At 36.3% G+C, this 27,009-nt stretch overlaps 1 protein-coding gene across 9 annotated transcripts in view; it reads right to left on the bottom strand.

Annotated features, from left to right (window-relative positions):
- WDPCP (WD repeat containing planar cell polarity effector) overlaps positions 1-27,009 on the bottom strand; it is a 509,410-nt gene that overhangs the window by 44,476 nt on the left and 437,925 nt on the right. For all 9 annotated transcript variants that reach the window (XR_004273015.1, XM_032291974.1, XM_032291976.1 and 6 more), the window contains one exon: positions 14,342-14,504. Coding sequence is in view for 8 of the 9 variants with exons in the window: in XM_032291974.1 (XP_032147865.1) it covers positions 14,342-14,504 (163 nt within the window). In the remaining variant the exon portion in view is untranslated. The remainder of the gene's footprint in view (positions 1-14,341; positions 14,505-27,009) is intronic.

Genomic DNA, 27,009 nt, shown 5'->3' with positions numbered 1-27,009 from the left:
TGTATTTTACATATGAAGTTTTAAGAGAAACAATCATGGAAGCCAAATGTGATGCTCTGAACTCATGGTTATTACAAAATTAAAATGAAAAAGTTTTATAAACTTGTAAAAGTAATTCACTTTTGGTGTGGAAAATCCCCCCAAAACATAGAAATGGAATAATATGAATATCCAGAGCTGTTCTCTGGATATTTAGCTCCTCTACTTATTATGCATCTTTTAAAAAATAAAACTGAGATACTACTGTCTGGTGAAATTTTATGTCATCGTCTTTTACTTATATATTTTTATTTTGAAATTTGTACTGTTTAAATTATATGTTAAAATTGACTTTGTTAAGGTATAGAGTTTTATGAATTTTAATAGATGTTTAGATTCTTGTTATTACCATTATAAACGGAATATAGAACAGTTTCATCATGCCAAAAAAACCTCCCTTACATACTTTATAGTCACACCCCTTCAACCTACACAACCTGGCAACCACAGAAATCTTCTCCACAACTAAAGGTCTGACTTTAAGAATGTCATACAACTGGAATTATACCATATAAACTTTTGTTACTGGCTTCTGTCATTCAGTATAATGCCCTGATATTCATCCAAGTTGTTAAACAAGTATCAATGGTTCACTGCTTTTTATTGCTGAGCAGTATTCCATTACAGATGTGTTTACCAGTTTATTCACCTGTTGAAGGGTATTTTTCTCAGTTTTTGAAAATTTTGAATAAAACTGCTACAAGCATTCATGTACAGGTTTTTGTGTAAACATGTTTTCACTTCTTTAGTGTAAATACTTAAAGAGATTATTGGATCATATGGTAAATACATGTTTAACTTTATAAGGAACTGTGAAACTGTTTCCCAGAAGAGCTGTACCATTTTGTACTGCATCTCAAGCAACAATGAATGAGAGTTGAGTTATTCTGCATCATCCTCACTAGCACTTGGAATTGTCAGTAAGTTTTTTTAATTATAGACATTCTAATAGGTATACAGAGGTATCTCATCATGGTTTTAATTTCCCAAATAGCTAATGATATGAAATTTGTTTTTTGCTATTCATATATCTCCTTACTGAAATGTCTGTCCAAGTCTTTTGACCACTGTAATTGGGCTATTTGTTTTTACACTGTTGAGCTTTGAGAGTTCTTTATATATTCTGGATACAACTCCTTTGTTGGATATGTGACTTGAAAATATTTGCTCCAATGTAGCTTGTCTTTTCAGGCTTCTAACAGTGCCTTTTGAGGAATAATAGTTGATGAAGTTATCAATTTTTAAAAAATGGATAGTACTTGTGGTGTCTAGTTGGAGAATTCTTTGTTAATCCCAGGTCACAAATATTTCCTCCTATGCTTTCTTCTAAAAGTTTGTTAGTTTTACATTTTATATTTAGATCTATGATTTATTTTTAGTTAGCTTTTGAGAGTAATGTATGAGGTTTAGTTTGAGATTCTTTGTGTGTCTGTGTGTGCATAGATGTCCATTGTTCCAATACCATTTGTTGAAAAACTATCCTTTCTCCATTGAATTGCCTTTGTACTTTTGTCAAAATTCAGCTGGGCATATTTATATGGGTCTATTTCTGGGTTATATGTTTTGTTTCATTAATCTGTGTGTCATCGTTTTACTAATACCATAATTTCTTGAATAGTTATAGCTTTAGAGTTGGGGATGGCAAACCACAGTCCATAGGCCAAATCCAGTTTATACATATTTAGTAAATAAAGTTTTATTGGAACACATTCATTTTATATTATCTATGGCTGCTTCCTTGCTATGATGACAGAGTTAAATAGTTGTGACAGAGACTATGTGGCCTGCAAAACCAAAAGTATTTACTAAACGGCCCTTCATTGAAAATATTTGTCAACCCCTGCTAAGATCATGTATGATTCTTCCAACATTATTTCCCTTTTTCAAAATGGTTTTTGTTATCCTAGTTTCTTTGTCGTTTTGTATAAATTTTAGAATCAGCTTATTGATATCTTTTACAAAACCCTTCTGAGATTTTGATCAGAATTGTATTAAATCTTTAATCAGAAATCTTTAGATCAGTCAGGAGACAGCTGACATCTTTATCTTTACTATATTGTGTCTTCAAACCATAAACGTGTTACATCTCTATTATTCATTTTGTAAGGCAGAGTCTCACTCTGTTGCTCAGGCTGGGGTGCAGTGTTAGGATCTTGGCTCACTGCAACCTCTATCCCCCGGATTCAAGTGATTCTCCTACGTCAGCCTCCCGAGTAGCTGGGATTACAGGTGCCTGACACAACGCTCAGCTAATTTTTTTTATTTGTAGTAGAGACAGGGTTTTGCTATGTTTGCCAGGCTGGTCTCGAACTCCTGACCTCAGGCGTTCACCTTGGCCTCCCAAAGTGCTAAAGTTACAGGTTTGAGCCACCGTGCCTGGCCTATTTATTTTAATCTTCTTTGATTTCTTTAAACAGTGTTTTATAGTTTTTAGCATACAGATGGAGTGTTTGGTTAGACTTATAACAGTATTTTCATTTATTTTGGAGCTACTATAATTTAAAAAGCTTTTTTTGGTTTTCAATTGTACATTACTAGCATGTAGAAATACAACTGATTTTTGTGTGTTGACCATATATCTTATGACTTTGGTAAATGCACTTATTAGATGTAGGGACCATTTTGTATGCAAAAAGGGATGGTTTCATTTCTTCTTTTCCAAGCTGTATTTTTTTCTTGTTTTTCTTGCCTTATTACACTGTCTAAGATTTTTAGTGGAGTATTCCGTAAGAGTGGTAAAAGTGGACATCTTTACCATGTTTCCAATCTTAGGAGGAAAACATTCAGTTTTCCTCTATCAAGCAGGGTGATACCTGTAGTATTTCTTTTTTTCCTTCTTGGTAGAAACTCTCTATAGTTTGAGGAAGTTCCCTTCTACTTCTACTTTATTGAGTTTGTTTTTTTTTTTTTTTTTTAAATCATAAATGGGTATGGAATTTTGTCAGACATTCTTTTCTTCCAGTTGATCTGATGAGTTGATTTTTCTTACTTGTACTGTTAAAATCATGGATTACATTAATTTTTGAATACTGAATAAGCTGTGCATTCCCAAGATAAATCCCACTTAATTCTGGCATATTATTATTTTTATACATTACTAAATTCTTAATCCCTGTTAAGGATTTTTGCTTCTATATTTATGAGAGATACTGGTCTATAGTTTTTTGTACTGGTTTTTTTTTTTTTCCTTTTTTAAAAAATTCCATGGGACTGCTTGATATCTTTTATTGTACTGTCTTTGGGTAGTAGCCTCAGAAAATAAGCTGGGGTGTGCCGCATCGTCTTACATTTTCTGAAAGAGATGTGCACAAATTACCGTATATTTTTGTCTCAATGAATTCACCAGTGAAACCATCGGGACCTGGAGATATCTTTCATAGAGTTTTTAATGTTTGTTTTAAACTACAAGTTTAATTGTTTTAATAGCCATAAGATTCAGGTGATCTCTTTCATTTTCAGTCAGTTTGGTAGTTTGTGGTTTTCGAGGAATTATTCCATTCAAACTATGTTGTTAAACTTACTTACATACAATAGTTCATGACAATATTTATTATCTACTTAATGTCTGTAAGGTTTAAGATGATATACCCTCTTTGATTCCTGATATCAATAACCTATGTCTTCTTTTTGTCTTTGTCTTTGAGTAGTTTTATCAATTTTGTTCATCTTTTCAAACAGGCTTTTGACTTTATTATTTTTATGCTTTCAACTTCAATGATATATGCTCTTTATTATTTCCTTTCTTCTGCTTCCTTTGAGTTTACTATGCTTTTCTTCCTCTAGTCTCTTTAGATGGAAGCTTAGATTGTTGACTGAGGCATTTCTTTTTTTAATATAAGCATTTAGTGGAATAAAATTCTTATTTTAATCTGTGATTTTTTTCAGTTTATAATATTTTCTGATTTCCTTGAGACTGCCTCTTTGACCTAGGGATTATTTAGAAGTGTGTTAATTTCTAAGTGTTTGGAGAATTTTCTATATTTCTTTTTGTTATCTATTTCTAATCTATTCCTGCTATGGTCAGAGGACATACTTTGTGTATTCTTTTAGGTTTGTTTTATGACCCAAGATCTGATCTGTCTTGGTGAATGTTCATGTGTATTGCAAAAGGATGTGTGTTTTACTGTTGTTGGGTGGAATGATTTTCTGCCTATTAGTTTTCTGTTGTTGAGAAAGGACTGATGCAGTCTCCAGCTGCAAATTTGGATTTGTCTGTTCACATTTTGATCTCTATCATTTTTTGCATAATTATGTATTATAACATTCTCTTGTCAGAGGCAAACACATTAGCATTGTTTATACTTTCTTGATAAACTGACTCTTTCATCATCTTTTCCTTCATTCCTGGTGTCTTAAAATTTCCCTCTGGTATCATTTCCCTTATGTCTCAAGAACTTCATTTGGTAATTCTTTAATAACAAATCTACTGGAAACATATTCACTTGGTTATCCTTCACCAAATTTGAAGTTTTCAGCTATTCTCTGTGTATATATATATATTTTCAGCATTGCATTTTTATCCTCTCCTTCTAGGACTCTGATGTTATGAATGTTAGACCTTTTTGCATTGCCTCACAGGTCCCTGGGTTGATTTTTTTTAAAAAAATATGTTTTCTTTGTTCATTGGATATTTTCAATTGATCTGTCTTCAAGTTCATTGACTTTCCTTTGTTATCTCTATTCTGCTATTATCAAACTTATCACCATTTTGGTGGGGAGGGGGGTAGGGGGAGGGCCAGACACAGTGGCTCACACCTATAATCCCAGCACTTTGGCAGGCTGAGGTGGTTGAATCATCAGAGCCCAGGAGTTCAAGACTAGCCTGGGTAACATGGTAAAACCTTGTATCTACAAGAAAAAAAAAAAAGGCAAAAATTAGCAGGGCATGGCAGCATACACCTGTAGTCCCAGCTGTTTGGGTGGCTGAGGCAGGAGAATCGCTTCAGTTCAGGATGTCAAGGTTGTAGTGAGCTGTGATTGTGCCACTGCAATCTAGCCTGGGAGACAGAGTGAGACCTTGCCTCAAAAAAAATTTTTTTTGGTTAATTTACTTTTGAATTCTTTATTTGTTTCTTCTTTATACCTTCAATTTCTTTTTGATACTGTGACTTTTGTTTGTTTGTTTTTTTAAAGAGATAAGGTCTCACTAGTTGCCTAGGCTATTGTCCACTCCTGGGCTTGAGTGATCTTCCTGCCTCAGTCTCCCAAGTAGCTGGGACTACAGGTGCATGCTACCATGCCTGGCTTGTTTCAGGAATTTTAATGATTATGGAAGCTCCTTAAAGTCTGTCAGATAATTCCAGCATTTGTCATCTCAGTGTTGTTGTCTTTTGATAATCTTTTCTCACGAGTTGAGATTTTGCTGCTGCTTTATATATCAAGTAATTTTTGGTATCCTGGACATTTTGAATATTTTAAGACTTGATCTTGTTAAAATTCTGTGATGAATGTTGATTTTCATTTAGTAAGCAATTATTATGTTTAGGTTTCAAGTTACAGTGTTCTACTGTGAGCTATGTTATGTGTTAGTTTACTTTTCAAAGTCTCTGCAGGGCTCTTTGTCATGCTGTTTTGTGATATTTGCAGTGATGTGTGTGTACCATCCAGGAGCTAATATATAACCTGGGTGATGGTATATCTATCAGTTTAGATCTCAAAGTCTTTTTTATGCTGGTTAGAATCAGATCCACACATGCATACCTTGGAGTAAGCCCTGGAGTTTATAAACAGTTCAATGGGGTTATTTTTATAAGCTTTCATGTCTGCAATTTCCTTTGGTACTTTTTGAATCCAGGAAGCTGCATCTTTTTAGTTACCTTATGCTTCTATATACCTCCATGGTTGCACCTGATTCTAGGCCACAGTAGTGGAGAACTGAAGGAAAAGACACTAGTAAATGTGCCACAGGTTCAGAGGCACCTCAAGTTCTTGTCTTCTTCCTCATTTCTTCTGTACTGTTTACTTTTCAGAGTCCCCAAACAGCTGCTCCAATGTATTCTACCTAGGATTTTTAGCTGCATTCAATGGGTAAGACAAGGAGGAATGTGCTTACTCCATCTTACCTGGAACCAGAACCTGATAATCATGATTTTAAGTGGGTATCTGTTACTTAGATATATTGTAATTTAGTCATTAATTCCCCATGTAGATTTTTAGGTCATTCACTTTTATAATAACAATGTGATTAACATTTTTATGTTTATATTACAAAATGAAATTTAAAGTTATGGCATTTTTAGGCTTCTGTTATATGCTGCTAAAATTAGTTTCTGAAAGATTTATATTGATTTACAAATTTGACCACCACAAAGAATACTGACCACAAATGATTAAAACACATCAAATGATATTTAAAAATCCCATATGAGCCTCCCCTCCCCTACTATCCAAAATAGTGGCCACTACTGGGGGTTGCTGAATTAATTTATTATTCTGAAAACTGACAGATCTAGGGAAGTTATCAACCATTTACTCTACCTTTTGGGGTAACTGAATAGTTGATAAGGAAACTTTTCTGTATAGAAGTACACAAACTTATAAATGCAGAAAGAATTACAAAATTAGAAAATCATCATTTCACAACCCCAAATAAAATAATATAGGCAGTGTTCATCAATGATTTCAAAAACAGGTGAAAGGTTGATGGGAATTTTATAGTGGAAAATTCCATTATTCAGCCTTTTTCACTAAAAGACATATACCGCATGTTGTGATGTAATAGGAAACCCACAGCACCATCTACTATGCATTATTTGGGACACAAAGCAACGGTTTCCCCAAATTTGCTTATACAACATAAGTAAGAAAGCAAAATAATAAAAATTTATAAATACGGGGGATGTGCAGATGACAGGTGTTTCACTTGTTCCAGATGTGCAGTGTATCTCTGGGAAGAAGCATACAAAGCTTGATATACCTTGTACCATAGTTAATAGTCATGATCTGTAAGGAATGTATTACATGATGGTATGAAAGTGTGTTAGGCCATACTTAAGGAATTTTCTGGGGCTCTGTCATATCTGCAGAAGGCAGTCCAGCACCCTTGTGTAGCACTGTTTTCAGCTGTGCATAAAACAGCAGAGACGGAATCATCCATTATTTATAATTGTTGCATGTATGTATAAATGGCACCATATTCCTTATGTTGCTTTTCACTTTCCATAATTGCCTCTCTGAAAGTTTTAATTTCTTAACCTTTTTGTCACTCCTTTTTGACACACCAAGGTACATGAACCTAGATTCAAATAATATGGCACAGAGATAATAAATAGACCCAAAGAAATAGTGAAAAACAGTAAAAGCAGAGGAAAGATCTGAGATGGCTGAATAGGAAGAGCTCTGGAGTGCAGTTCCCAGAAACAACGCAGAGAGTGACTGATCACCAAATTTCCCTATGAGTTTTTACTGCACACGGACGAGGATAATACCAGGCCGAAAGCACCACAAGTTTCCAGCATGGCTATTTCAGCTGGTGCAATGGGTCTCCGCACAAAAACTCACACAAATCTGGGCAGCCATTTCAACTGGCACCTGGAATGCCTGTGAGACAGAGCCGCCCGTTCAACTGAAAAAAAGGAGGCTGAAACAGGGAGCCAGATGATCTGGCTCAGTGGGTCCCACCCCCACAAAGACTAGCAATCTGAAACACTCTGGATCGAGACTTTTGCAACAAGTGCAGCTGGACCCAGAATGGTCCAGCATGGTGAGGGGAAGGGCATCCGCCATTATCAAGGCAGTTCACTACTACAGAGGCAGCCTGTCATTACTGAGGCAGTCCACCACTACTGAGACAGTACACCACTAGCGAGGCAGTTTGCCATCACTGAGGAAATCCACCAATACTGAGGCGGTCCGCCATTACTGAGGCAGATTGCCATTACCGAGGCAGTTCTGACTGTACCTCTGTAAACAAAACCTCAAGGAAGTTTACACAGCAACTGAGCAGAGCCCACGACAGCTCAGCAATGCCTCTGCTGGCACACTCTGACTAGACTACCTCCTTACTGGGCAGGGCATCTCTGAAAAAAGGCAGCAGCATGTCAGGAACTTATAAATAAGCCCCAACTTCCCAGGACAATGCACCTAGGAAAAGAGGTGGTTATGAGTTCCACTGCAGCAGATTTAAATGTACCTGCCCAGCAGCTCTGAATCGAGCAATGGAGCTCCCAGAAGAGCACCCCAGCTCCTATAAGTGACAGACTGTCTGCTCAAGCAGATCCCTGACCCCCATGCATCAAAAGAGACACCTCATAAAGGAGAGCTCAGGCTGACATCTGGCGGGTATCCTTCTGGGACGAAGATAACAGAAAAAGAAACTAGCAGCAACCCTTACTGTTCTGCAGCCCCCATGGGTGAACCCCACGCACCAGGGTCTGGAGTGAACCTCCAGCAGTACTGCAGCAGAGGGGCCTGACTGTTAGAAGAAAAACTAAAAAACAGAAATAGCTTCAACATCAACAAAAAGGACATCCACTGAAAGACTCCATCAGAAACTCACCAACCAGAAAGACCACAGGTAGATAAATCCACGAAGATGGGAAGAAACCAGCGCAAAAAGTATGAAAACACCAAAAACCAGAATGCCTCTCCTCCTCCAAGGGATCACAACTCCTCACGAGCAAGGGAACAAAGCTGGATTGAGAATGAGTCTGATGAATTGACAGAAACAGGCTTCAGAAAGTGAGTAATAACAAACTTCTCTGAGCTAAAACAACATGTTCTAACCAAATGCAAAGAAATTAAGAACCTTGAAAAGAGGTATAAAGAAATGCTAACAACAATAAACAGCTTAGAGAGCAATATAAATTAACTGATGGAGCGCAAAAACACAACACGAGAACTTCACGAAGCATATACAAGTTTCAATAGCCAAATCGACCAAGCAGAAGAAAGGATATCAAAGACTGAAGATCAACTCAAGGAAATAAAACGAGAAGGCAAGATTAGAGAATAAAGAGTGAAAAGAAATGAACAAAGCCTCCAAGAAATATGGGATTATGTAAAAAGACCTAATCTATGTTTGATAAGTGTACCTGAATGTGACAGAGAGAATGAATCCAAGCTGGAAAACACTCTTTAGGATATTATCCAGGAGAACTTCCCCAACCTGGCAAGGCAGGCCAACATTCAAGTCCAAGAAATACAGAGAGCACCACAAAGATATTCCTCAAGAAGAGCAACCCCAAGGCACATAATCATCAGATTCACCAGGATTGAAATGAAGGAAAAAATTCTAAGGACAACCAGAGAGAAAGGTCGGCTTCCCACAAAGGGAAGCTCATCACAGCAGATCTCTTGGTAGAAACCCTACAAGCCAGAAGGGAGTGGGGGCCAATATTCAACATCTTTAAAGAAAAGAACTTTTAACCTAGAATTTCATATCCAGCCAAACTAAGCTTCATAAGCAAAGGAGAAATAAAATCCTTTACAAACAAGCAATTGCTCAGACATTTCATCACCACCAGGCTTGCCTTTCAAGAGCTCCTGAAAGAAGCACTAAACATGGAAAGGAACAACCAGTACCGGCCGTTCCAAAAACGTACCAAATGGTAAAAAGCATCAACACAATGAAGAAACTGTATCAACTAATGGGTAAGACAACCAGCTAGCATCAAAATGGCAGGATTAAATTCACACATAACAATATTAACCTTAAATGTAAATGGGCTAAATGCCCCAAGCAAAAGACACAGACTGGCGAATTGGATAAAAAATCTAGACCCATCGGTGTGCTGTATTCAGGAAACCCATCTCACATGCAAGGACACACATAGGCTCAAAATAAAGGGATGTACTTTAAACCAACAAAGATCAAGAGAGACAAGGGCATTACATAATGGTTACAGGATGAATGCAACAAGAAGAGCTAATGAACCAAAATATATACGCACCCAATACAGGAGCATCCAGATATATAAAGCAAGTTCTTAATGACCTAAAAGGTACTTAGACTCTAACACAATAATAGTGGGAGACTGTAACACTCCACTGTCAATATTAGATCAACGAGACAGAAAATTAACAAGGATATCCAGGACCTGGATGCAGATCTGGACCAAGCGGACCTAATAGACATCTACATTCAAGCGATTCTCCGGCCTCAGCCACCCGAGTAGGTGGGACTACAGGCACGTGCCACCACTCCTGGCTAATTTTTGTGTTTTTATTAGAGATGGGGTTTCACCATGTTGGCCAGGCTGGTCTGAAACCCCTGACCTTGTGATGCGCCTGCCTCAGCCTCCCTAAGTGCTGGGATTATAGGCCTGAGCCACAGTGCCTGGCTGTACATGAGATACTTTGATATACTTATACAATGTGTAATAAGCATATCTGGGAAATGCGGTATCCATCACCTCAAGGATATATCATTTCCTTGTGTTACAAACATTCTAATTATACTCATTTATTTTTATTAAACTATAAAATAAATTACTGTCCACTGTAATCAAATACTTGATCTCACTCATTCTGTCTAACTGTATTTTTGTACCCATTAACCATCTCCCCCCCCCAACCATCAATTACCTTTCACAGCCTCTGGTAACCATTATTATACTTTCTATTTCTATGAGTTCAATTGTTTTAATTTTTAGCTCCCCACAAATGAGTGAGAATATAGGAAGTTTGTCATTCTATGCCTGGCTTATTTCACTTAACATAATGTCCTCCAGTTCCATGTAAATAAAGTTTTATTGGACCACAGCCACATCCATTCATTTATGTATTGTCTATGACTGTTTTTGTGCTACAACAGAGTTGAATAGTTGCAGCAGAGAACATATGGTCCATAAGCCTAAAATATTTACTCTGAAACCATTTAGGAAAAAGTTTGCCAGTCCCTGATCTGCCTCATTAATTTCTGCTTTTATCTGTATTTTTACTTTCCTTGTGCTTTATTTTGGTTTAGTTTCCTGTTTTTTGTTTTTGTTTTTTTAAAGCTTTTGAGTTAGAATTAGTTCCTTTATTTATTTATTTTTTTCTGGTAAAACTGCTTAGTGGTATCAGTTTTCCTCTGATTATTATTTAAATACATCCCATAGGTTCTGATATGTAGTGTTTTATTATAACCACTTCTTAGAAGTAATTATAAGAAAGTATAATTACACTGATGTTGTATTTCTTCTTTCATCCAAAAGTTGTTTAATAAAAAGTTGAAAATTTATACAAGGAAGGGCATGTAGGTTTTTGCTAAACATTGCTGGTTGTATTACATTGTGATTGAAGAGTGTTTTTAACATTTAGTGAAATTTAATGATATCTTTTGGCAACTAACACATGTTTTTTGTAAATATTCCATGAATTCTTATGAAGAAAATGTATTATCTGTTATCAAGGAATAGAATTTGATGAATATTCATAATATCTATATTATTATGTTGTTTAAGTATTATTTCTTGTTACTTTTTGCCTACTTGATGTATCCTATAGTAAGCATAGTGAGTTAGGCTGGGTGTGGTGGCTCACACCTATAATCCCAGCACTTTGGGAGGCCAAGGCAGGTGGATCACTTGAGCCTAGAAATTCAAGACCAGCCTGGGCAACATGGCAAAACCCCATCTCTAGAAGAAAATACAAAAAATTAGCTGCATGTGGTTGTCCCATACAAAAATTAGGCTAGGCACCAGTGGCTCATACCTGTAATCCCAGCACTTTGGGAGGCAGAGGCAAGCGGATCACAAGGTTAGGAGATTGAGCCCATCCTGGCCAACATGGTGAAACCCTGTCTCTGCTAAAAATACAAAAAAATTTAGCTGGGTGTGGTGGCACATGCCTGTAATCCCAGCTACTCGGGAGGCTGAGGCAGGAAAATTGCTTGAACCAGGTAGTTGGAGACTGCAGTGAACCAAGATTGCACTACTGCACTCCAGCCTAGGGACACAGTGAAACTCTGTCTCAAAAAAAAAAAAAAAAATTAGCCCAGCATGGCAGCATGTGCCTGTAGTTGCAGTTGCTCTCGGGAGGCTGAGGTGGGAAAATCACCTGAGCCTGGGAGGTCCAGTCTTCAGTAAGCCATGACTGTACCACTGCACTCCAGATTGGGTGACAGAGTGAGACCCTGCCCCAAAAATAAAAAAATAAAGAGGTAAGACTGCTAGGTAGCTGAAGATAATAGCAGTTGCCTATGTTCTATTTCCCAATACTTCTTTTATAAGCAATACAGAACATTATAAAAGGAAAAATGAAACTGCATGACAATCATGTTCTTAGTATGATTCAAAGACAGAAAATGTCCAAACTTCAAAATAATTGTAAATAAAATGGGAAAAAGACCCACCAAATGCCAGTACATGATCTCTCTAGCTCCTGATACTCTGGTACACTGGAGCATGGACTATAAGGAAGATGATAAAGTACCATGCAATTTGAAGAGGCAATTTTCAAAAAGAATAGCTTCTCAGGGGGAAGGCAGAAAGAGAGGGGCACTTTTGGCATTTGGGTGTGAAGGAAGGAAGAAGCATAAGGAGGAAAATACCAGAGAAGAGAAAGCCAAAAAATGAGAGGTCATAAAATCCCATCAAGAATTTGTGGACCTGTAATCCCAGCACTTTGGGAGGCCAAGGCGGGTGGATAACCTGAGGTCAGGAGTTTAAGACCAGCCTGGTCAACATGGTGAAACCCCATCTCTGCTAAAAATACAAAAAAAAAAAAAAATTAGCTGGGCATGGTGGCGGGCACCTGTAATCCCAGCAGGAGAATTGCTGGGAGGTGGAGGTTGTAGTGAGCTGAGGTCGAGCCATCGCACTCCAGCCTGGGCAACAAGAGTGAAACTCTGTCTCAAAAAGGAAAAGAATAAAAGTTTGAGGAATTTTTCTTGAGGTATTATAGGTGGGTATGTATAATTTATATATTGAATTTTTTAATGTGGCCTCTTTACAGTTACTGAAAATAGGATCCTCAAAAGCAGGAATATTATCCATTAGATAATTATTATCTTAATTAGCCCCTCTTTGTTTTTCTCATCTCCAGGATCTTTCTATTGAATTTTTGGCTGGTTTGCCATTCTGTCACTTGCCCTAATCAAGCGAGCAGAGCTTTGGCTTTCTCTGTTCATTTCCTGTCAAGTTTGTCACTTTTACTCACAATTGTTTGCTACTTTTATTTGACAATCCTGCTAGGCAGAGTTTTTCCACCCTCAGCTCCAAATCAAGTCAGTTGGTTTTCAAAGCCAGTCCTACCCTGGTAGAACTAGTTTGAGGATGGGCAGGAGGATGGAAGCAGCTTCAGGCAAGAAAATAAGAGACTTCTACTTTATTACTAGAAGTGCAGCAATTTTGCATGGATAAATGCATCTCAATTTGTTTGCCTTTGATTTCCAGAGCCCAGAAATCGTAGCTTTGTCTGGTTTTATATTTGTTTCTTGGGGAGAGGATTTGCTGACATCCAAATAAACACTTTCTTACTTGGAAATCCTCCCTCTCTTTATTTGCTGTTAACCTGTATAGTTTGAGGAATTTTTCTTGAGGTATTATAGGTGGGTATGTATAATTTATATATTGAATTTTTTAATGTGGCCTCTTTACAATTACTGAAAATAGGATCCTCAAAAGCAGGAATATTATCCATAAACCAGGGACCAAATCTGACCCACTGCCTATTTTTATAAATAAAGTTTTATTCTAACACAGATACTCTCATTCATTATATATTGTCTGTGGCCACTTTTTCTTACTGTAACAGCAGGACTGAATAGTTGCAAAAGAGTTTGTGTGGCCTGCAAAGCCTAAAATTTTTGCTGTCTGGCCCTTTACACAAAACGCTTTCTGACCCTTGCTTGAGAGAATCATTATCATAATTAATATTATAAATATCACTGTAAATAACGTTACTTTTGTCTAGTTTTTAAATTTCATATTTCTTCATTATCTTCTCAGTAACCCATGTAGCAAACTGGACAGATATTTAAGCTATCATCTATCAGATTTCAAACACCAATGGTAAACTTACATTAAAGAAATATGATTATATAAATTATAATTCAAACTACATATTCTAAAAAATTAATATTTATTAAAGGTAATCTAACAATCCTAGAATTAACAGAATACAAACAGAATTCAATATGTCATAGTAATTTCATTTTGGCCTAGAATAACATTTATAGCAGCAATATTATTTTTATAGTCACTTTTGCCATTCATTATGATTGCTCTGAATAACCAAACTACTGCAAAGTCTGAGCCGTGAGAAAATGCACACTTTCTCCTTGATATTTTGAAATACTCTTGCTTTGCTATTAGTTCAAAATTGAACAGACAATGCTAAACACTTTATGGAGCGATTTCCTGAGTTCAACATTTCTTACCTGTTAGAAGAGCCATTCAGTATTCTTTGTCGTACAGTATGTCTGTGAGATGAACCAGAGGGAGGGAGGTTATCTGGAAATGAGTCTTCCACTTGAGGTGCTAAAGGCAGGCCAACAAAAGCTTCATTTAGCATATCCCCTCTGTCCAAGGGCCCCAGTAGTTCTGTTAAAAATGATTAATATATGAGTTAAATACTAAGTACAATTTCTGCTAACTCCCTCATAAGTAAGATTACAGAACAACTTTAACATATCCCAGTGGAACTTTTCTCTTTATTCTGTCAATTTGAAAATCTTGTTGTCCCAGTCTCCTATGACTTCTGACATTCTTATACTTGCCTCAGCCAGGGGAGTTTGATAATAGAATCATGAATGTTTTCAAGCTCAGATTTTTAAAAATTCATTTATACCATGCTTATATATAGTGTTTTTAACCAGCATATTATTAATTAAAAGTTTTTTTGTTTGTTTTTAGCCAATTACTGAAATATTTTATCTTGGACTGTTGCAAGAAATGATTTTACTCTTTCACATATAACAAACAATTTGAAAAGAAAAGAAAAATATTTTTCCCAATATTTGCTTTCAATTAGCATTTTAAATTTTATAGGAAGATATATACTCCTATAACTTAGAGCTATACAGAGGTGTATAGAGAGAGACTGGCAACTTTGACAGGGCATTGTTTAAAAACATTGTTTGAAACATAATGAAGCTATGAAAAATATATTTTTTGTAAGAAATATAAACCTTATTAAAAAACAAACAAACAAAAACCTCTTGGGACTACTGTGTTTGTGTATGTATTTAAAGATTTTTAACTTATGAAAAAACCGTAATTTTTACCATCTTAAACATTTTAAAGCATACCATTCAATAGTGTTAAGTATATTCATATTGCTGTAAGGCAAATCTCCAGAACTTTTTTGTCTTGCAAAAATGAAACTGCAACCATGGTACAATTCTGCATTTGCCCCTCCCCCGTCCAATAACCAACATTTTATTTTCTGTTTACATGAATTTGATAACTTTAAATCTTGTATAAGTGTTATCATACAGTCTTTGTGTTTTGTTACCGGCTTATTTCACTTAGCATAATGTCCTCAAGGTTTATCTGTGTTGTAGTATATGACAAGATTTCTTCCTTTTTAAGACTGAATAGTAAGCCATTTTATGTATATATCATGCTTTGTTTTTCCATTCTCTCTCTATTGACATTTGGGTGGCTTCTACCTCCTGGCTGTTGTGAATAATGCTGCTATGAACATGGATGTGCTAATATCTCTGAGACCCTGCTATCAGTGCTTTTGAACATATACTCAGAAGGGGGATTGCCATATCATACAGTGGATCTATTTTTAAATTTTTGAGGAAACATTATACTAATTCATTGTGGTTCACCGTTTTACAATCCTACCAACAACGCTCAAAGATTCTAATTTCTCCAAATCCTTGACAAAACTTATTTTGTTGTTTTTTTTTTAAATGAGTTATCCTAATGGATGTGAAGTGCTACCTTATGGTTTTGATTTGCATTTCTCTAATGATAAGTGATACTGAGCTTATCATTTCATATGCTTGTTGGTCATCTGTATACCTTCCTTGAAGAAATGTGGATTCAAGTCCTTTGTCCTTTTTTCCTTTGAGACAGAGTCTCATTCTGTTGCCCAGGCTGGAGTACAGTAGCACAATCATGGCTCACTACAGCCTTGACCTCTTGGGCTCAGGTGATCCTCCCACCTCAACCCTCTGAGTAGCTGGGACTACAGGTGCATGCCACAATGAATGACTCATTGAGAAAAACATTATTGTATAGAGGGGCTTTCACTAGGTTGCCCAGGCTGGTCTTGAACTCCTGGGCTCAAGCAATCTTCCCATTTCCTGTGGTGGCTCTTGCCCGTAATACTGCTTCCCAAAGTGCTGGGATTACAGGCCTGAGCCATAGCACCCAGCCCCCTTACCCAGTTTTAATTAGGTTGTTTTTGTTCTCAAGTTGTAGGAGCTCTGTATGTAGTCTAGATATTATCAGCTATATGATTTGTAAATATTTTCTCTGATTCCATAGCCTGTCTTTTCACTTTATTGGTACTTCAATGTGTCCTTTAATGCAGAAAAATTTTTAAGTTGGATTAAGCCCCATTTGTATTCCCATTTGCCCATTTTGCTTTTGTTGCCTGTCCTTTTGGTGTCATACACAATAAATCATCATATCCAATTTCATGAAGCTTTTATGTTTTCTTCTAGAAGTTTTATATGTTTGTTTCTTATGTTTAGGTCTTTAATTCATTTTGAGTTAATTTTTTGTTTATGGTGTAACATAAGGTCCAACTCATTCTTTTTCATGGGGATATCCAGTTTCCCAGCAACGTTTGTTGCAGAGATAGTTCTTTTTCCATTGAGTAGTCTTGACATCTGTCAAAAATTGTTTTACCATATAGTTAAGGGTTTATATCTGGGGTCTCAATTCTGTTCATTCCTGTTGGTCTTTATGTCTGCAATTATGCTAGTACTAAATGTTTAGATTACTGTAGCCTTGTAATATGTTTTGAAATCAGAAAGTGTCAGACCTATAACTTTTTCCTTTTTCAATATTGTTCTGGTTATTCAGCATCCCTTGAGATTTCATATGAACTTGTAAATGGATTTTTCTATATTTCCAAAGATGCCTTTGGGATTTTGATAGGGATTGCACCAAATTGGTAGATTACCTTGGGCAATATTAACATTTTAACAACATGAAGTCTTCCAATCCATGAACATGGGAGGTCTTACAATTTGTTTGTGTCTTTAATGCCTATAAGCAGTGTTTCTAGTTTTAAGTATGTTAGTCTTTTACCTCCTTTAGGCTTATTCCAAAATATTTTATTCTTTTTGATGCTATTGTAAATGAAATTGTTTTCTTACCATCCTTTGCAGATTGCTCATTGTTAGTGTATAGAAATGCAGTGGATTTTTGCATGTTGACTTGTATCTTGCAACTTTGCTGAATTCAATTATTCTGAAGTTTTAAAATGGGATCTTTAGGGCTTTCTGCATAGGAGATTAAGTCAACTATAAGCAGAGACAATTTTACTTCCTTTCTGATTTTGGTGCCTTTTATTTCACTTTTGTAATTGCTTTGACTAGGACATTCCAGTACTATGTTAAATAGAAGGGGTGAAAGCAGGCATCTTTGTCTTGTTCTTGATTTTAGAGGAAGGGCTTTAAGTTTTTCACCACTGAGATTGATGTTAGCTATGGTCTTTTCATGTATTGCCTTTATTATGTTGAGGTATTAACGGTTTCCTTACATCCTAGTTTGAGCATTTTTAGCATGAAACGACATCAAATTTTGTCAAACGCTTTTTTGTATGTATCAGTTGAGATGATTATGTTCTCATCTTTCATTCTGTTAATGTGATTAGCATGATTTTCTTACGTTGAACCATCCTTTACAGCAATGCATTTTACTCAATTATGGTATATGATCTTTTTACTGTGCCTAAGAATTTGGTTGTCTAGTGTTTTGTTAAGGACTTTTACAACAATATTTATCAAGAATGTTGGTCTGTAGTTTTCTTTGACTTCATCTGGCTTTGTTATTAGGGTAATGCTGGCCTTATATAATGAATTTGGGATTTTCCCTTCTTTTAATTTTTTTGGAAGAGTTTGAGGAGAATGAGTGTTAATTATTCTTTAAATATTAGCTGGAATATTCTAAAGAAGGCATGAAGTCTTGGGTTTTTCTTTGTGTGGGATATTGGTTACTGATTCAATCTCTTTAATAATTTTAAGTCTGTCCAGATTATCTAATTCTTCATTATCCAATCTTGGTTGGTTGTGTGTTTAAAATATTTTGTCCACTTATATAATTTTTCCAGTTTGTTGGCATACAACTGTTTGTAGTATTCTCTTACAATCCTCTTTATTGTATGTGGTATTGGCTGTAATATCCCCTCTTTCACTTCTAATTTTTGTTATGTGAGTCTTCTCTCTTTTTAATTACTATACCTAATAATTGGTCGGTTTTTTAGATATTTTGGAAAAAACCACCTCAAGTTTTGCTGATTTTTTTTTCAATTGCTTTTGTTTTCTTTATTTCACTGATCTCTGCTCTAAACTGTATTATCTTCTTTCTTCTGTTAACCTTGGGTTTAGTTTTTTCTTTTTTTAATTTCTTAAGGTACGAAGTTAGGTTGTTAATTTTTGATCATCCTTTTTTTTTAATGTAAACACATAGCCATAAACTTCTCTGTTAGTACTGTGTTCACTGCTTGGAGGTGGGACATTGTATTAGGCTGTTCTTGCGTCACTATAAATAAATACCAGACAACCGGAGCAACATGGTAAAACCCCATTTCCACAAAAAGTACAAAAATTACCTAGGCGTGGTAGCTCATGCCTGTAGTAACAGTTACATAGGAATTTGAAGCTGGAGAATCACTTGACTAGGGAAACAGAGACTGCAGTGAGCTGAGACTGCACCACTGCACTGGAGGCTGGGTGAAGAGAGAGAGAAAGAGGAGAGAGAGAGAGAGAGAGAGAAAGAGAGAGAGAGAGAGAGAGAGAAAGAGAGAGAGAGAGAAAGAGAGAGAGAGAGAGAGATATCAGAGACTCGGTAATTTATAAAGAAAAGAGGTTTAATTGGCTTACGGTTCTATAGGCTGTACATGCATGGTGCTGGCATCTGCTCAGCTCCTAGGGAGGACTCAGGGAGCTTTTGCTCATGGCAGAAGGTAAAATGGAAGGTGATTGGATCATGGGGCAGATTTCTCATGAATGGTTTAGCACCATCCCCTTGGTGCTGTCTTTGGAATAGTGAGTTCTCATGCGAACTGGCTGTTTAAAAATGTGTGGCACCTCCTGCTTCTCATTCTCCTTCTCTAGCCTTCCTTTGCTCTTCTCATTTCACCTTCTGCCATGAGCAAAAGCTCCCTGAGGTCTCCTCAGAAGCTGAGAATATGCCAGCACTGTGCTTGTAGAGCCTGCAGAATTGTGAACGAAGAAAACTTATTTTCGTTATAAATTACCCAGTCTCAAGTATTATTTTATAGCAAAGAATGGCCTAACACAAGAACATTGTTTTCATTTTCATTTGTCTCAAGAGGTTTTCTAATTTCCCTTGTGATTTCTTCTCTGACCTGTTGTTTAAGAGTGCATTGCTTAATTTTCAGGTATTTGTGAGTTTTCCAGTTTTCCTTCTGTTGTTGATGTCTAGTGTCATTTCACTTTAATCAGATAAGATATTTTCTATGATTGCAGTCTTTTAAAATTTGTTACGACTTGTTTTGTGGTCTTCACGTGGTCTATTTTGGAGAATGTTCCATGTGCACTTGAAAAGAATGTGTTTCTTGCAGTTGATGGGTGAGTGTTCTGTATACATTCTGTTCTTTACAAAGACCTGGAGGTCATTATCTTAAGTGAAGTAACTCACAAAACATAAAGTCAAATACTGTATTTTCTCATTTATAAGTAGGAGCTAAATACTGTGAACACATGGAAATAGAGTGTAGAATAACAGACACTGCAGTCTCAGAACAGTGGAAGGCTGGTAAGTGTGTTGTTAAAGACCTCTGTTACTTTTTTTTTTTTTTTTTTTGGTTTGCATTTAAGGGGTATAGTCCTTGTAAGTACTTGTAAATGCAGTTTTGTTATATGGATATACTGTGTGGTGCTAAAGTCTGGACATTTAGTGTAGCCACCATCTGAATAGTGTACATAATATCCATTAATTTATTTGTCATCCTTTACCCACCTCATCCTCTATTGAATCTCCAGTGTCTATTATTCCATACTCTGTGTCCACATGTACATATTATTTAGCTCTCACTTCTAAGTGATAACATGTGTTGTCTGACTTTCTGTTTCTGAGTTGTTTCAGTTAAGATTATAGCCTCCAGTTCCATCCATGTTGCTGCAAAAGATGATTTTATTCTTTTCTATGGCTGAGTAGTCTTTCATTGCACATATATACCACATTTTCTTTATCTCAGTTCTTCACCGATGTACACATAGGTGATTCCATATCTTTGCTATTGTGAATAGTGCAGTGATAAACACATGAGTGCAGGTATCCTTTTGATCTAATTATTTCTTTTCCTTTGGGTAGATACCCAGTAGTAGGATTGCTGGCTCCAATGGCAGTTTTATTTTCAATTCTATGAGAAATCTCCATATGTTTTTTTATACAGGTTGTACTAATTTACATTCCCACTAACAGTGCATAAGTATTCCATTTTCTCTGCATTCTTCCAACATCTGTTATTTTTTAAAAGTTTTAGTAATAGTTATTCTGACTTGTAAAATATGTCATTATTTTTAATTTGCATTTCTCTGATGATTAGTGATGTTAAGCATTTTTTCATAAGCAGGTTAGCCATTTGTGTTTTCTTTTGAAAAAATATCAATGTTCTTTGTCCATTCAATAGTGTAGGAAGTGGGTAAAGGATAAAAAAAATTTATGTTCTTTGTTTTTGATGTTCTTGTTTGAGTTCCTCGTATATTAGTCCCTTGCTGTAAGCAGTTTAAAGGTTTTCGCCCATTCTGCAGGTTGTCTGTTCCCTTATTTCCTTTTGCTGTGTAGAAGTGCTTTAGTTTAATTAAGTCCCATTTGTCTATTTGTGTTTTTACTGCATTTGCTTTTGAGGTCTTAGTCATAAATTGTTCGTTTAGGCCAATGTCCAGAGGAGTTTTCCTTAGGTTTTCCTCTAGTATTGTTATAGTTATATTTAAGCCTTTAAATGATCTTGAGTTGGTTTGTAGATGGTGAGAGAAGTCCAGTTTCATTCTTCTGCACAGGTAATCCAATTTTCCCAGCACCACTTAGTGTAAAGGATGTCCTTTCCTCAGGGTATGTTTTTGTTGACATTGTCAAAGATCAGTTGGCTGTAGGTATGTGGCTTTATTTCTGCATTCTTTATGGTGTTACATTGATCTATGTGTCTATGTTTATGGTACAGCAAGTACCATGCTGTTTTGGTTACTACAGGCTTGTAGTGTAATTTGAAGTCAGGTACTGTGATGCCTCCAGCTTTGTTCTTTTTGCTTACAATTGCTTTGAATATTCAAGCTCTTTTTTCATTCCATATGAATTTTGTGATTGTTTTTTTCGAATTCTGAGAAAAATTACATTTTAAAAATAGGAACTGCGTTTAATCTGTAAATTGCTTTGGATAGTACGGTTGTTTTTACGATACTGATTTTTCTTACCTGCAAACGTGGGAAGTTTTTCCATTTGTTTGTGTCATGTAGGATTTCTATCATCAATGTTTTGTAGTTTTCTTTGTAAAGATCTGTCACCCCCTTGTTTAAATACATTCCTAAGTATTTTACTGTCGCTATTGTACTTCTTGATTTGGTGCTCAATTTGTTTGTTGTTAATGTATAGAAATGCCACTGATTTTTTTTTTTTTTTTTTTTTTTTTGAGACGGAGTTTTGTTCTTGTTACCCAGGCTGGAGTGCAATGGTGCGATCTCAGCTCACCGCAACCTCCGTCTCCCAGGTTCAGGCAATTCTCCTGCCTCAGCCTCCTGAGTAGCTGGGATTACAGGCACGTGCCACCATGCCCAGCTAAATGCCACTGATTTTTGTATATTGATTTCATATTCTAAAACTTTACTGAATTTATTTATGAAATCTAGGACTCTTTAGGATTTTCTAGGTATAAGATCATATGAGCAAACAGATAAGTTGAGTTCATCTTTTCCAAATTTGGGTGCATTTTATTTCTTCTCTTGCCTGATTCCTCTGGCTTGGACTTCCAGTATGCTGAATAGAAGTGGTGAAAGTATTCATCATTGTCTTGTTCCAGTTCTTAGGGAGACTGAAATTTTTCCTGTTTAGTATAATGTGTTCTGTGGGCTTATCATATATTGCTTTTATTATTTTGCAGTATGTTCCTTCTATGCCTAGTTTGTTGAGGTTTTTTTTTTTTTTTAATCACAAAAGGATCCTTAATTTTATCAAATGTTTTTTCTTCATCTATTGCGATGTTTATGTAGTTAGTTTTTAATTCTCTTTATGTGATGAATCAAATTTATTTACTTGAGTATGTTGAACTATACTTGAATCTTTGGAATAAAATCACTTGATTGTGGTGTATCATGTTTTTGATGTGCTGTTGTATTGGACTTGCTAGTACTTTCTTGCAGATTTTTGCATCTATAGTCATCAGAGATTTTGGTCTATAGTTTTCCTTTTTTGTCATGTGCTAGTCTGGCTTTAGTATCTGCTTTGTACATTATTTGCATCTTTTTTTTTTTCTCTTTCTGTCTTTTTGGTTTGGCAGAGTTCTGTCCTGTTGTAATTTGATTTCTTTCTCTTTCTCCTTTGTGTATTTTATAAGACCTGTGAGTTTTATACTTTTGTGGATTTTTATGATAGCAAACATTGACCATTTCTTTCCATGTTTATAACTCCTTTGAATATTTGTATAGGGTTCGTCTAATGGTGATAAATTCCCTCAGTGTTTGGGAAATTCTATATTTCTCCTTTATTTATGAAACTTATTTTAGCAGGATACAAAATTTGTGGTTGGCATTTTTTTTTCCCTTTAAGCACAATGAAAATAGAATCCCAGTCTCTTCTGGCTTATAAAGTTCCCACTGTACTGTTAGTCTGATGGAATTTCCTTTATAGGTCACTAGATAATTTTCTCTCACTGATTTTAGGATTTATTCCTTTAATAATGATTTTAGACAATTTAATGACTATATGTTGTAGGTAAAATCCATCTGGCAGTGTGATCTCCTAGTATTCATTTTGCCTCGTGTATTTTCATGTCTAAATCTCTTATAAAACTAGGGAAATTTTCATCTATTATTTAATTAAATGATTTTCAAAACTTTGTTTTTTCTTCTCCCTCAGGAATACCAATGATTCATAAGTTCAGATTCTTTATATAATCCCATACTTCTCAATATGTTCATTCTATTTTATTATTTTTTCTTTATCTTTTTCTAGCCTGGATTAATTCAAAGGACTTGTCTTCAAATTTTGAGATTCTGCCTTCTGCTTTATCTAGTGGGTTACTGACCCTTTCGGTTGTGTTTTATAATTCCTACAGGGAATTTTTCATTTCCAAAAGTTATGTTTGTTCATTTTTAGATAAGAAACAATTGGTAAAGTTCTCTGTGATAAATTTCCCATTCATATCTAGAACTGATTTTCTGATTTCTCTCTATTGGTTTTCAGATTTCTTTTGGATCTCATTGAGCTGCTTTAAAATCAGTATTTTGAATTCTTTACCTGGCATTTCAGAAATTTCTTTTTGGTCAGGATCCATTACGAGAGAGTTAGTGTAATCCTCTGGGGATGTCTTAACCCCCTGACTTTTCGTGGTTCCAGTATTATGCAGATTTTTTTCTCATTTGGAGAAACAGTCACTTCTTATTTTTGAATTTACTTGTGTTTGGACAGAATTTTTTTTCCCCCTCTTGAGGATATGACTGTAATGTATGTTGTGCAGGGCTGTTTTGGCTTTGCTTCTGGGTGCATTCAGTGGCAACGACTACATATGAATTCCTTGGTTATAAATTACCATGGTGTGGTGGCTTTTTCAAATGCTGGTTGTAGTAGTGATATACCAGGCAGGTGAGCAGCCTCATGACACAAGGAGCTTATCTCATTTCTAAGTGCTGTGGACTTGTGTTTCCAGATTTTGTCTTGTATTGTGCAGGTTGACCTCTAGGCCAGTCAGTGGCATTTGCAGGTAAAAGCTGGCTGTGGTGGTAGTAGTAAAGTTCATGCTTGGTCTTTGTTTGCCAAGAGAGACTCTCCAATGTCCCAGGCAATGGGCAGGGTTGTGGAATGCTCAGTGGTTTAAGTTTTATGCTCAGCCTCAGAGAGGGTATGAAGTTGGGCAGAGCTGGACCAGGGAAGCCTGCACTTGCGCTGCTCACCTCCCCCACCTCCTAAAAGTAATGCAAGCACTGTCTCCGAAAAGAGTTTGGAGAGCAGTCACCAAATGCCTGGAGATATGCCTGGTAAAGGGTAGAAACACTGCTGGTGCACCAAGTTCCTCAAACGTGAAGACGGGGGCAGGCAAAGCTCCTAAACCAGGTGAGCTGGTATGGGATCTGCCTCCCTCTCACTCCTCAGAACCAATGGAATTGAATCCCATCCTGGCTTGAGCTGGGGCACTCAGTAAAGTCACATGCAGATTGGCTTTAGATCGCAGGGCCATCTCTGTCCACAAATCTTGCCACTTGGGGAAAACCACAGCTGTCTAGCAAATCTCCTCCTTCTCTGGTTCCACAAAAGGGGAAAGCCCAATTTCAGCTCCTATGGCTGGAATGCACTACACAATCACCACTCAGTTCTGGCTGTGGGGCCCTTCCCCAACCCTAGTCCCAGCACTCCAATCTCCAGCCCAAGAATCTCTAATGCCTGTGGCTACTGCTGCTAGGTTACTGAATCCTGCCCAGTTTGGTGTGAGCCAGGGTTAAGAAGGGCATCCTCCTGTTAGATCCCAGGTCTGGGAAAATGTCTGGAGCACTTCCCAGTATTTTTCTTTCTCAGTCTCTTGGCTTCTTGCCATGTTAGACGCAGGGCTTAGAAGGGCCAAGGTAGTTTCCCAGGGCCTGGGTGGCATGGTTTCCCAGTGGAAAGGAGGATCATAGAGGCACACTCTTTGCTCCCCTACCACATCAGGGGCTTCATTCACAGTTCTCAGCCAGATGCTGCTACTCAGGCTGCCCTCCCACTTTTTATTTTCCAGGATTTGAATTTCTGTGTTCCTTCTTGAATAAAAGATCATTATGTGACTCTCTCTCCACTTTTTTTTTTTTTTGGCTTCAAAATAGGTGAAGCATGCTAGAAAAGCCTCTGATTTGTCACCTTGGGGGAAGAAAAAGAGAAGTCCTCTATTTCTTTATTGACCTTATATCTGGTGGTCCTATCCATTATTGAAAGTGGGCTATTGAAATCTCTTACTATTATTGTGTTGATATGTATTTATCCCTTTAATTTTGTCAATGCTTGCTTCACATATTTGAGAGCTCTGATATTTGGTGCATAAATATTTATAATTGCTGTATCTTCCTGGTGAATTGATTCCTTAATCATTATATAGTATCCTTCTTAGTCTCTTATGACAGTTTTTGACTTAAAGTCTATTTTGCCTCATATTAGTAAAGATATCTCTGCTCTCTTATGGTTATTGTCTGCATTGAGTATCTTTTTTCATCCTTCATGTTTAGCCCTTGTATGTTGTTAGATCTAAAGTGCCTGTATGCAGCATACCATTGGATCCTATTTTTATTATTTTTATCCATTTAGCCAACATGCCTTTTGACTGAGGAGTTTAATTGCTTCTCTTTAAAGTAATTACTGATATGGAAGGATTTTCTATAGCCTTTTTGTTACTTATGTCCTGTATATCTTATGGCTTTTTGGACCCTCATTCCTCTCTGTCTTTGTGTCTTATGGATATTCTGTAGTGATATTCTTTTGACTCCCTTCTCATTTCCTTTTGTGTGCACTGTATAGATATTTTCTTGGTGGTTACCACTGCAATTGTAGAAACTATCTTTTTTAAAATTATTATAAGTTCTGGGGTACATTTGCAGAACATGCAGGCTTTTACATAGGTATACATGTGCCCTGGTGGTTTGCTGCATCCATCACCCGTCATCTACATTAGGTATCTTAAAGTTATAACAAATCTATTTTAGAGTAGTAACTTAATTTCAATTAGATACACAAATTCTCCTGTATAGCAAAGCCCCCTTCTGTTATTGTCATAAATTACCTATTGTGTATATTGTATACCAGTTAACACAGATTTATAATTGTGTATGTCTGTAATTTACTTTTAGACTCTATACAAAAATTAAAAGTGGATTTATGCACCAATATAGGATCTATATTTATTTAAATGTTTATCATTAGTGGAGAACTTTATAATTTCATATCACTATGTTGCTGCCTAGCATCCTTTGTCTAATTTGAAGGACTCTCTTTAGTATATATTGTCTAGTAATATTGACTAAATAGCTTTTGTTTATCGGAAAGGTCTTAATTTCCTTATTTCTGAAGGACAGTTTTGCTGGATGCAGTATTTTTAGTTGATTTTTTTCTTTTAGCACTTTAATCATACCATTTCTTTTTACTCTTCAAAATTTCTATTGAGAAAACTGCTGCTAACCTTAGTTGGCTCACTTGTACATGATGAGTTGTTTTTCTCTGGCTGCTTTCAAGATTCTGTTGACTTACAACAATCTGATTATAACATGGCTTGGTATGGGTTTCTTCAGGTATATCATAGTTGCAGTTCATTGAGTTCTTGAGTTTGTAGGTCCATTTCTCTTATCAGCCTTGGGAAGCTTGTAGCCACTGTTTGTTCAAATAAGCTCTTTGTCCCTTTCTCTTTCTCTCCTCCTTTTGAGAGACTCAATAATTTCAAATGTGCTAGCTTCAAAAACAAGGATTCTTTTGCTTGCATAAGTCTGCTGTTGAATCCCTCTAGTGAATTCTTTAGTTCACTTGTATTTTTCAGGTCGATAATTTGTTTGTTCGTTTCTTTTTTCAAGAGACAGGGTCTTGCTGTGTTGCCCAGGCTAGTATTGAACTCCTGGGCTCAAGCAGTCCTCCCTCCTTGCCTCCCAAAGTGCTAGGATTAGAGGCTTGAGCCATCATGCCTGGCCTTACAACTTTTAAAAAATAGTTTCTGTTTGTTGATAGTCTTATT

Source organism: Sapajus apella, unplaced genomic scaffold (assembly GCF_009761245.1).
Source record: "Sapajus apella isolate SASKATOON/1434 unplaced genomic scaffold, GSC_monkey_1.0 scaffold26, whole genome shotgun sequence".
NCBI lineage: Eukaryota > Metazoa > Chordata > Mammalia > Primates > Cebidae > Sapajus > Sapajus apella.
This window is presented reverse-complemented; position numbering and strand designations above follow the sequence as displayed.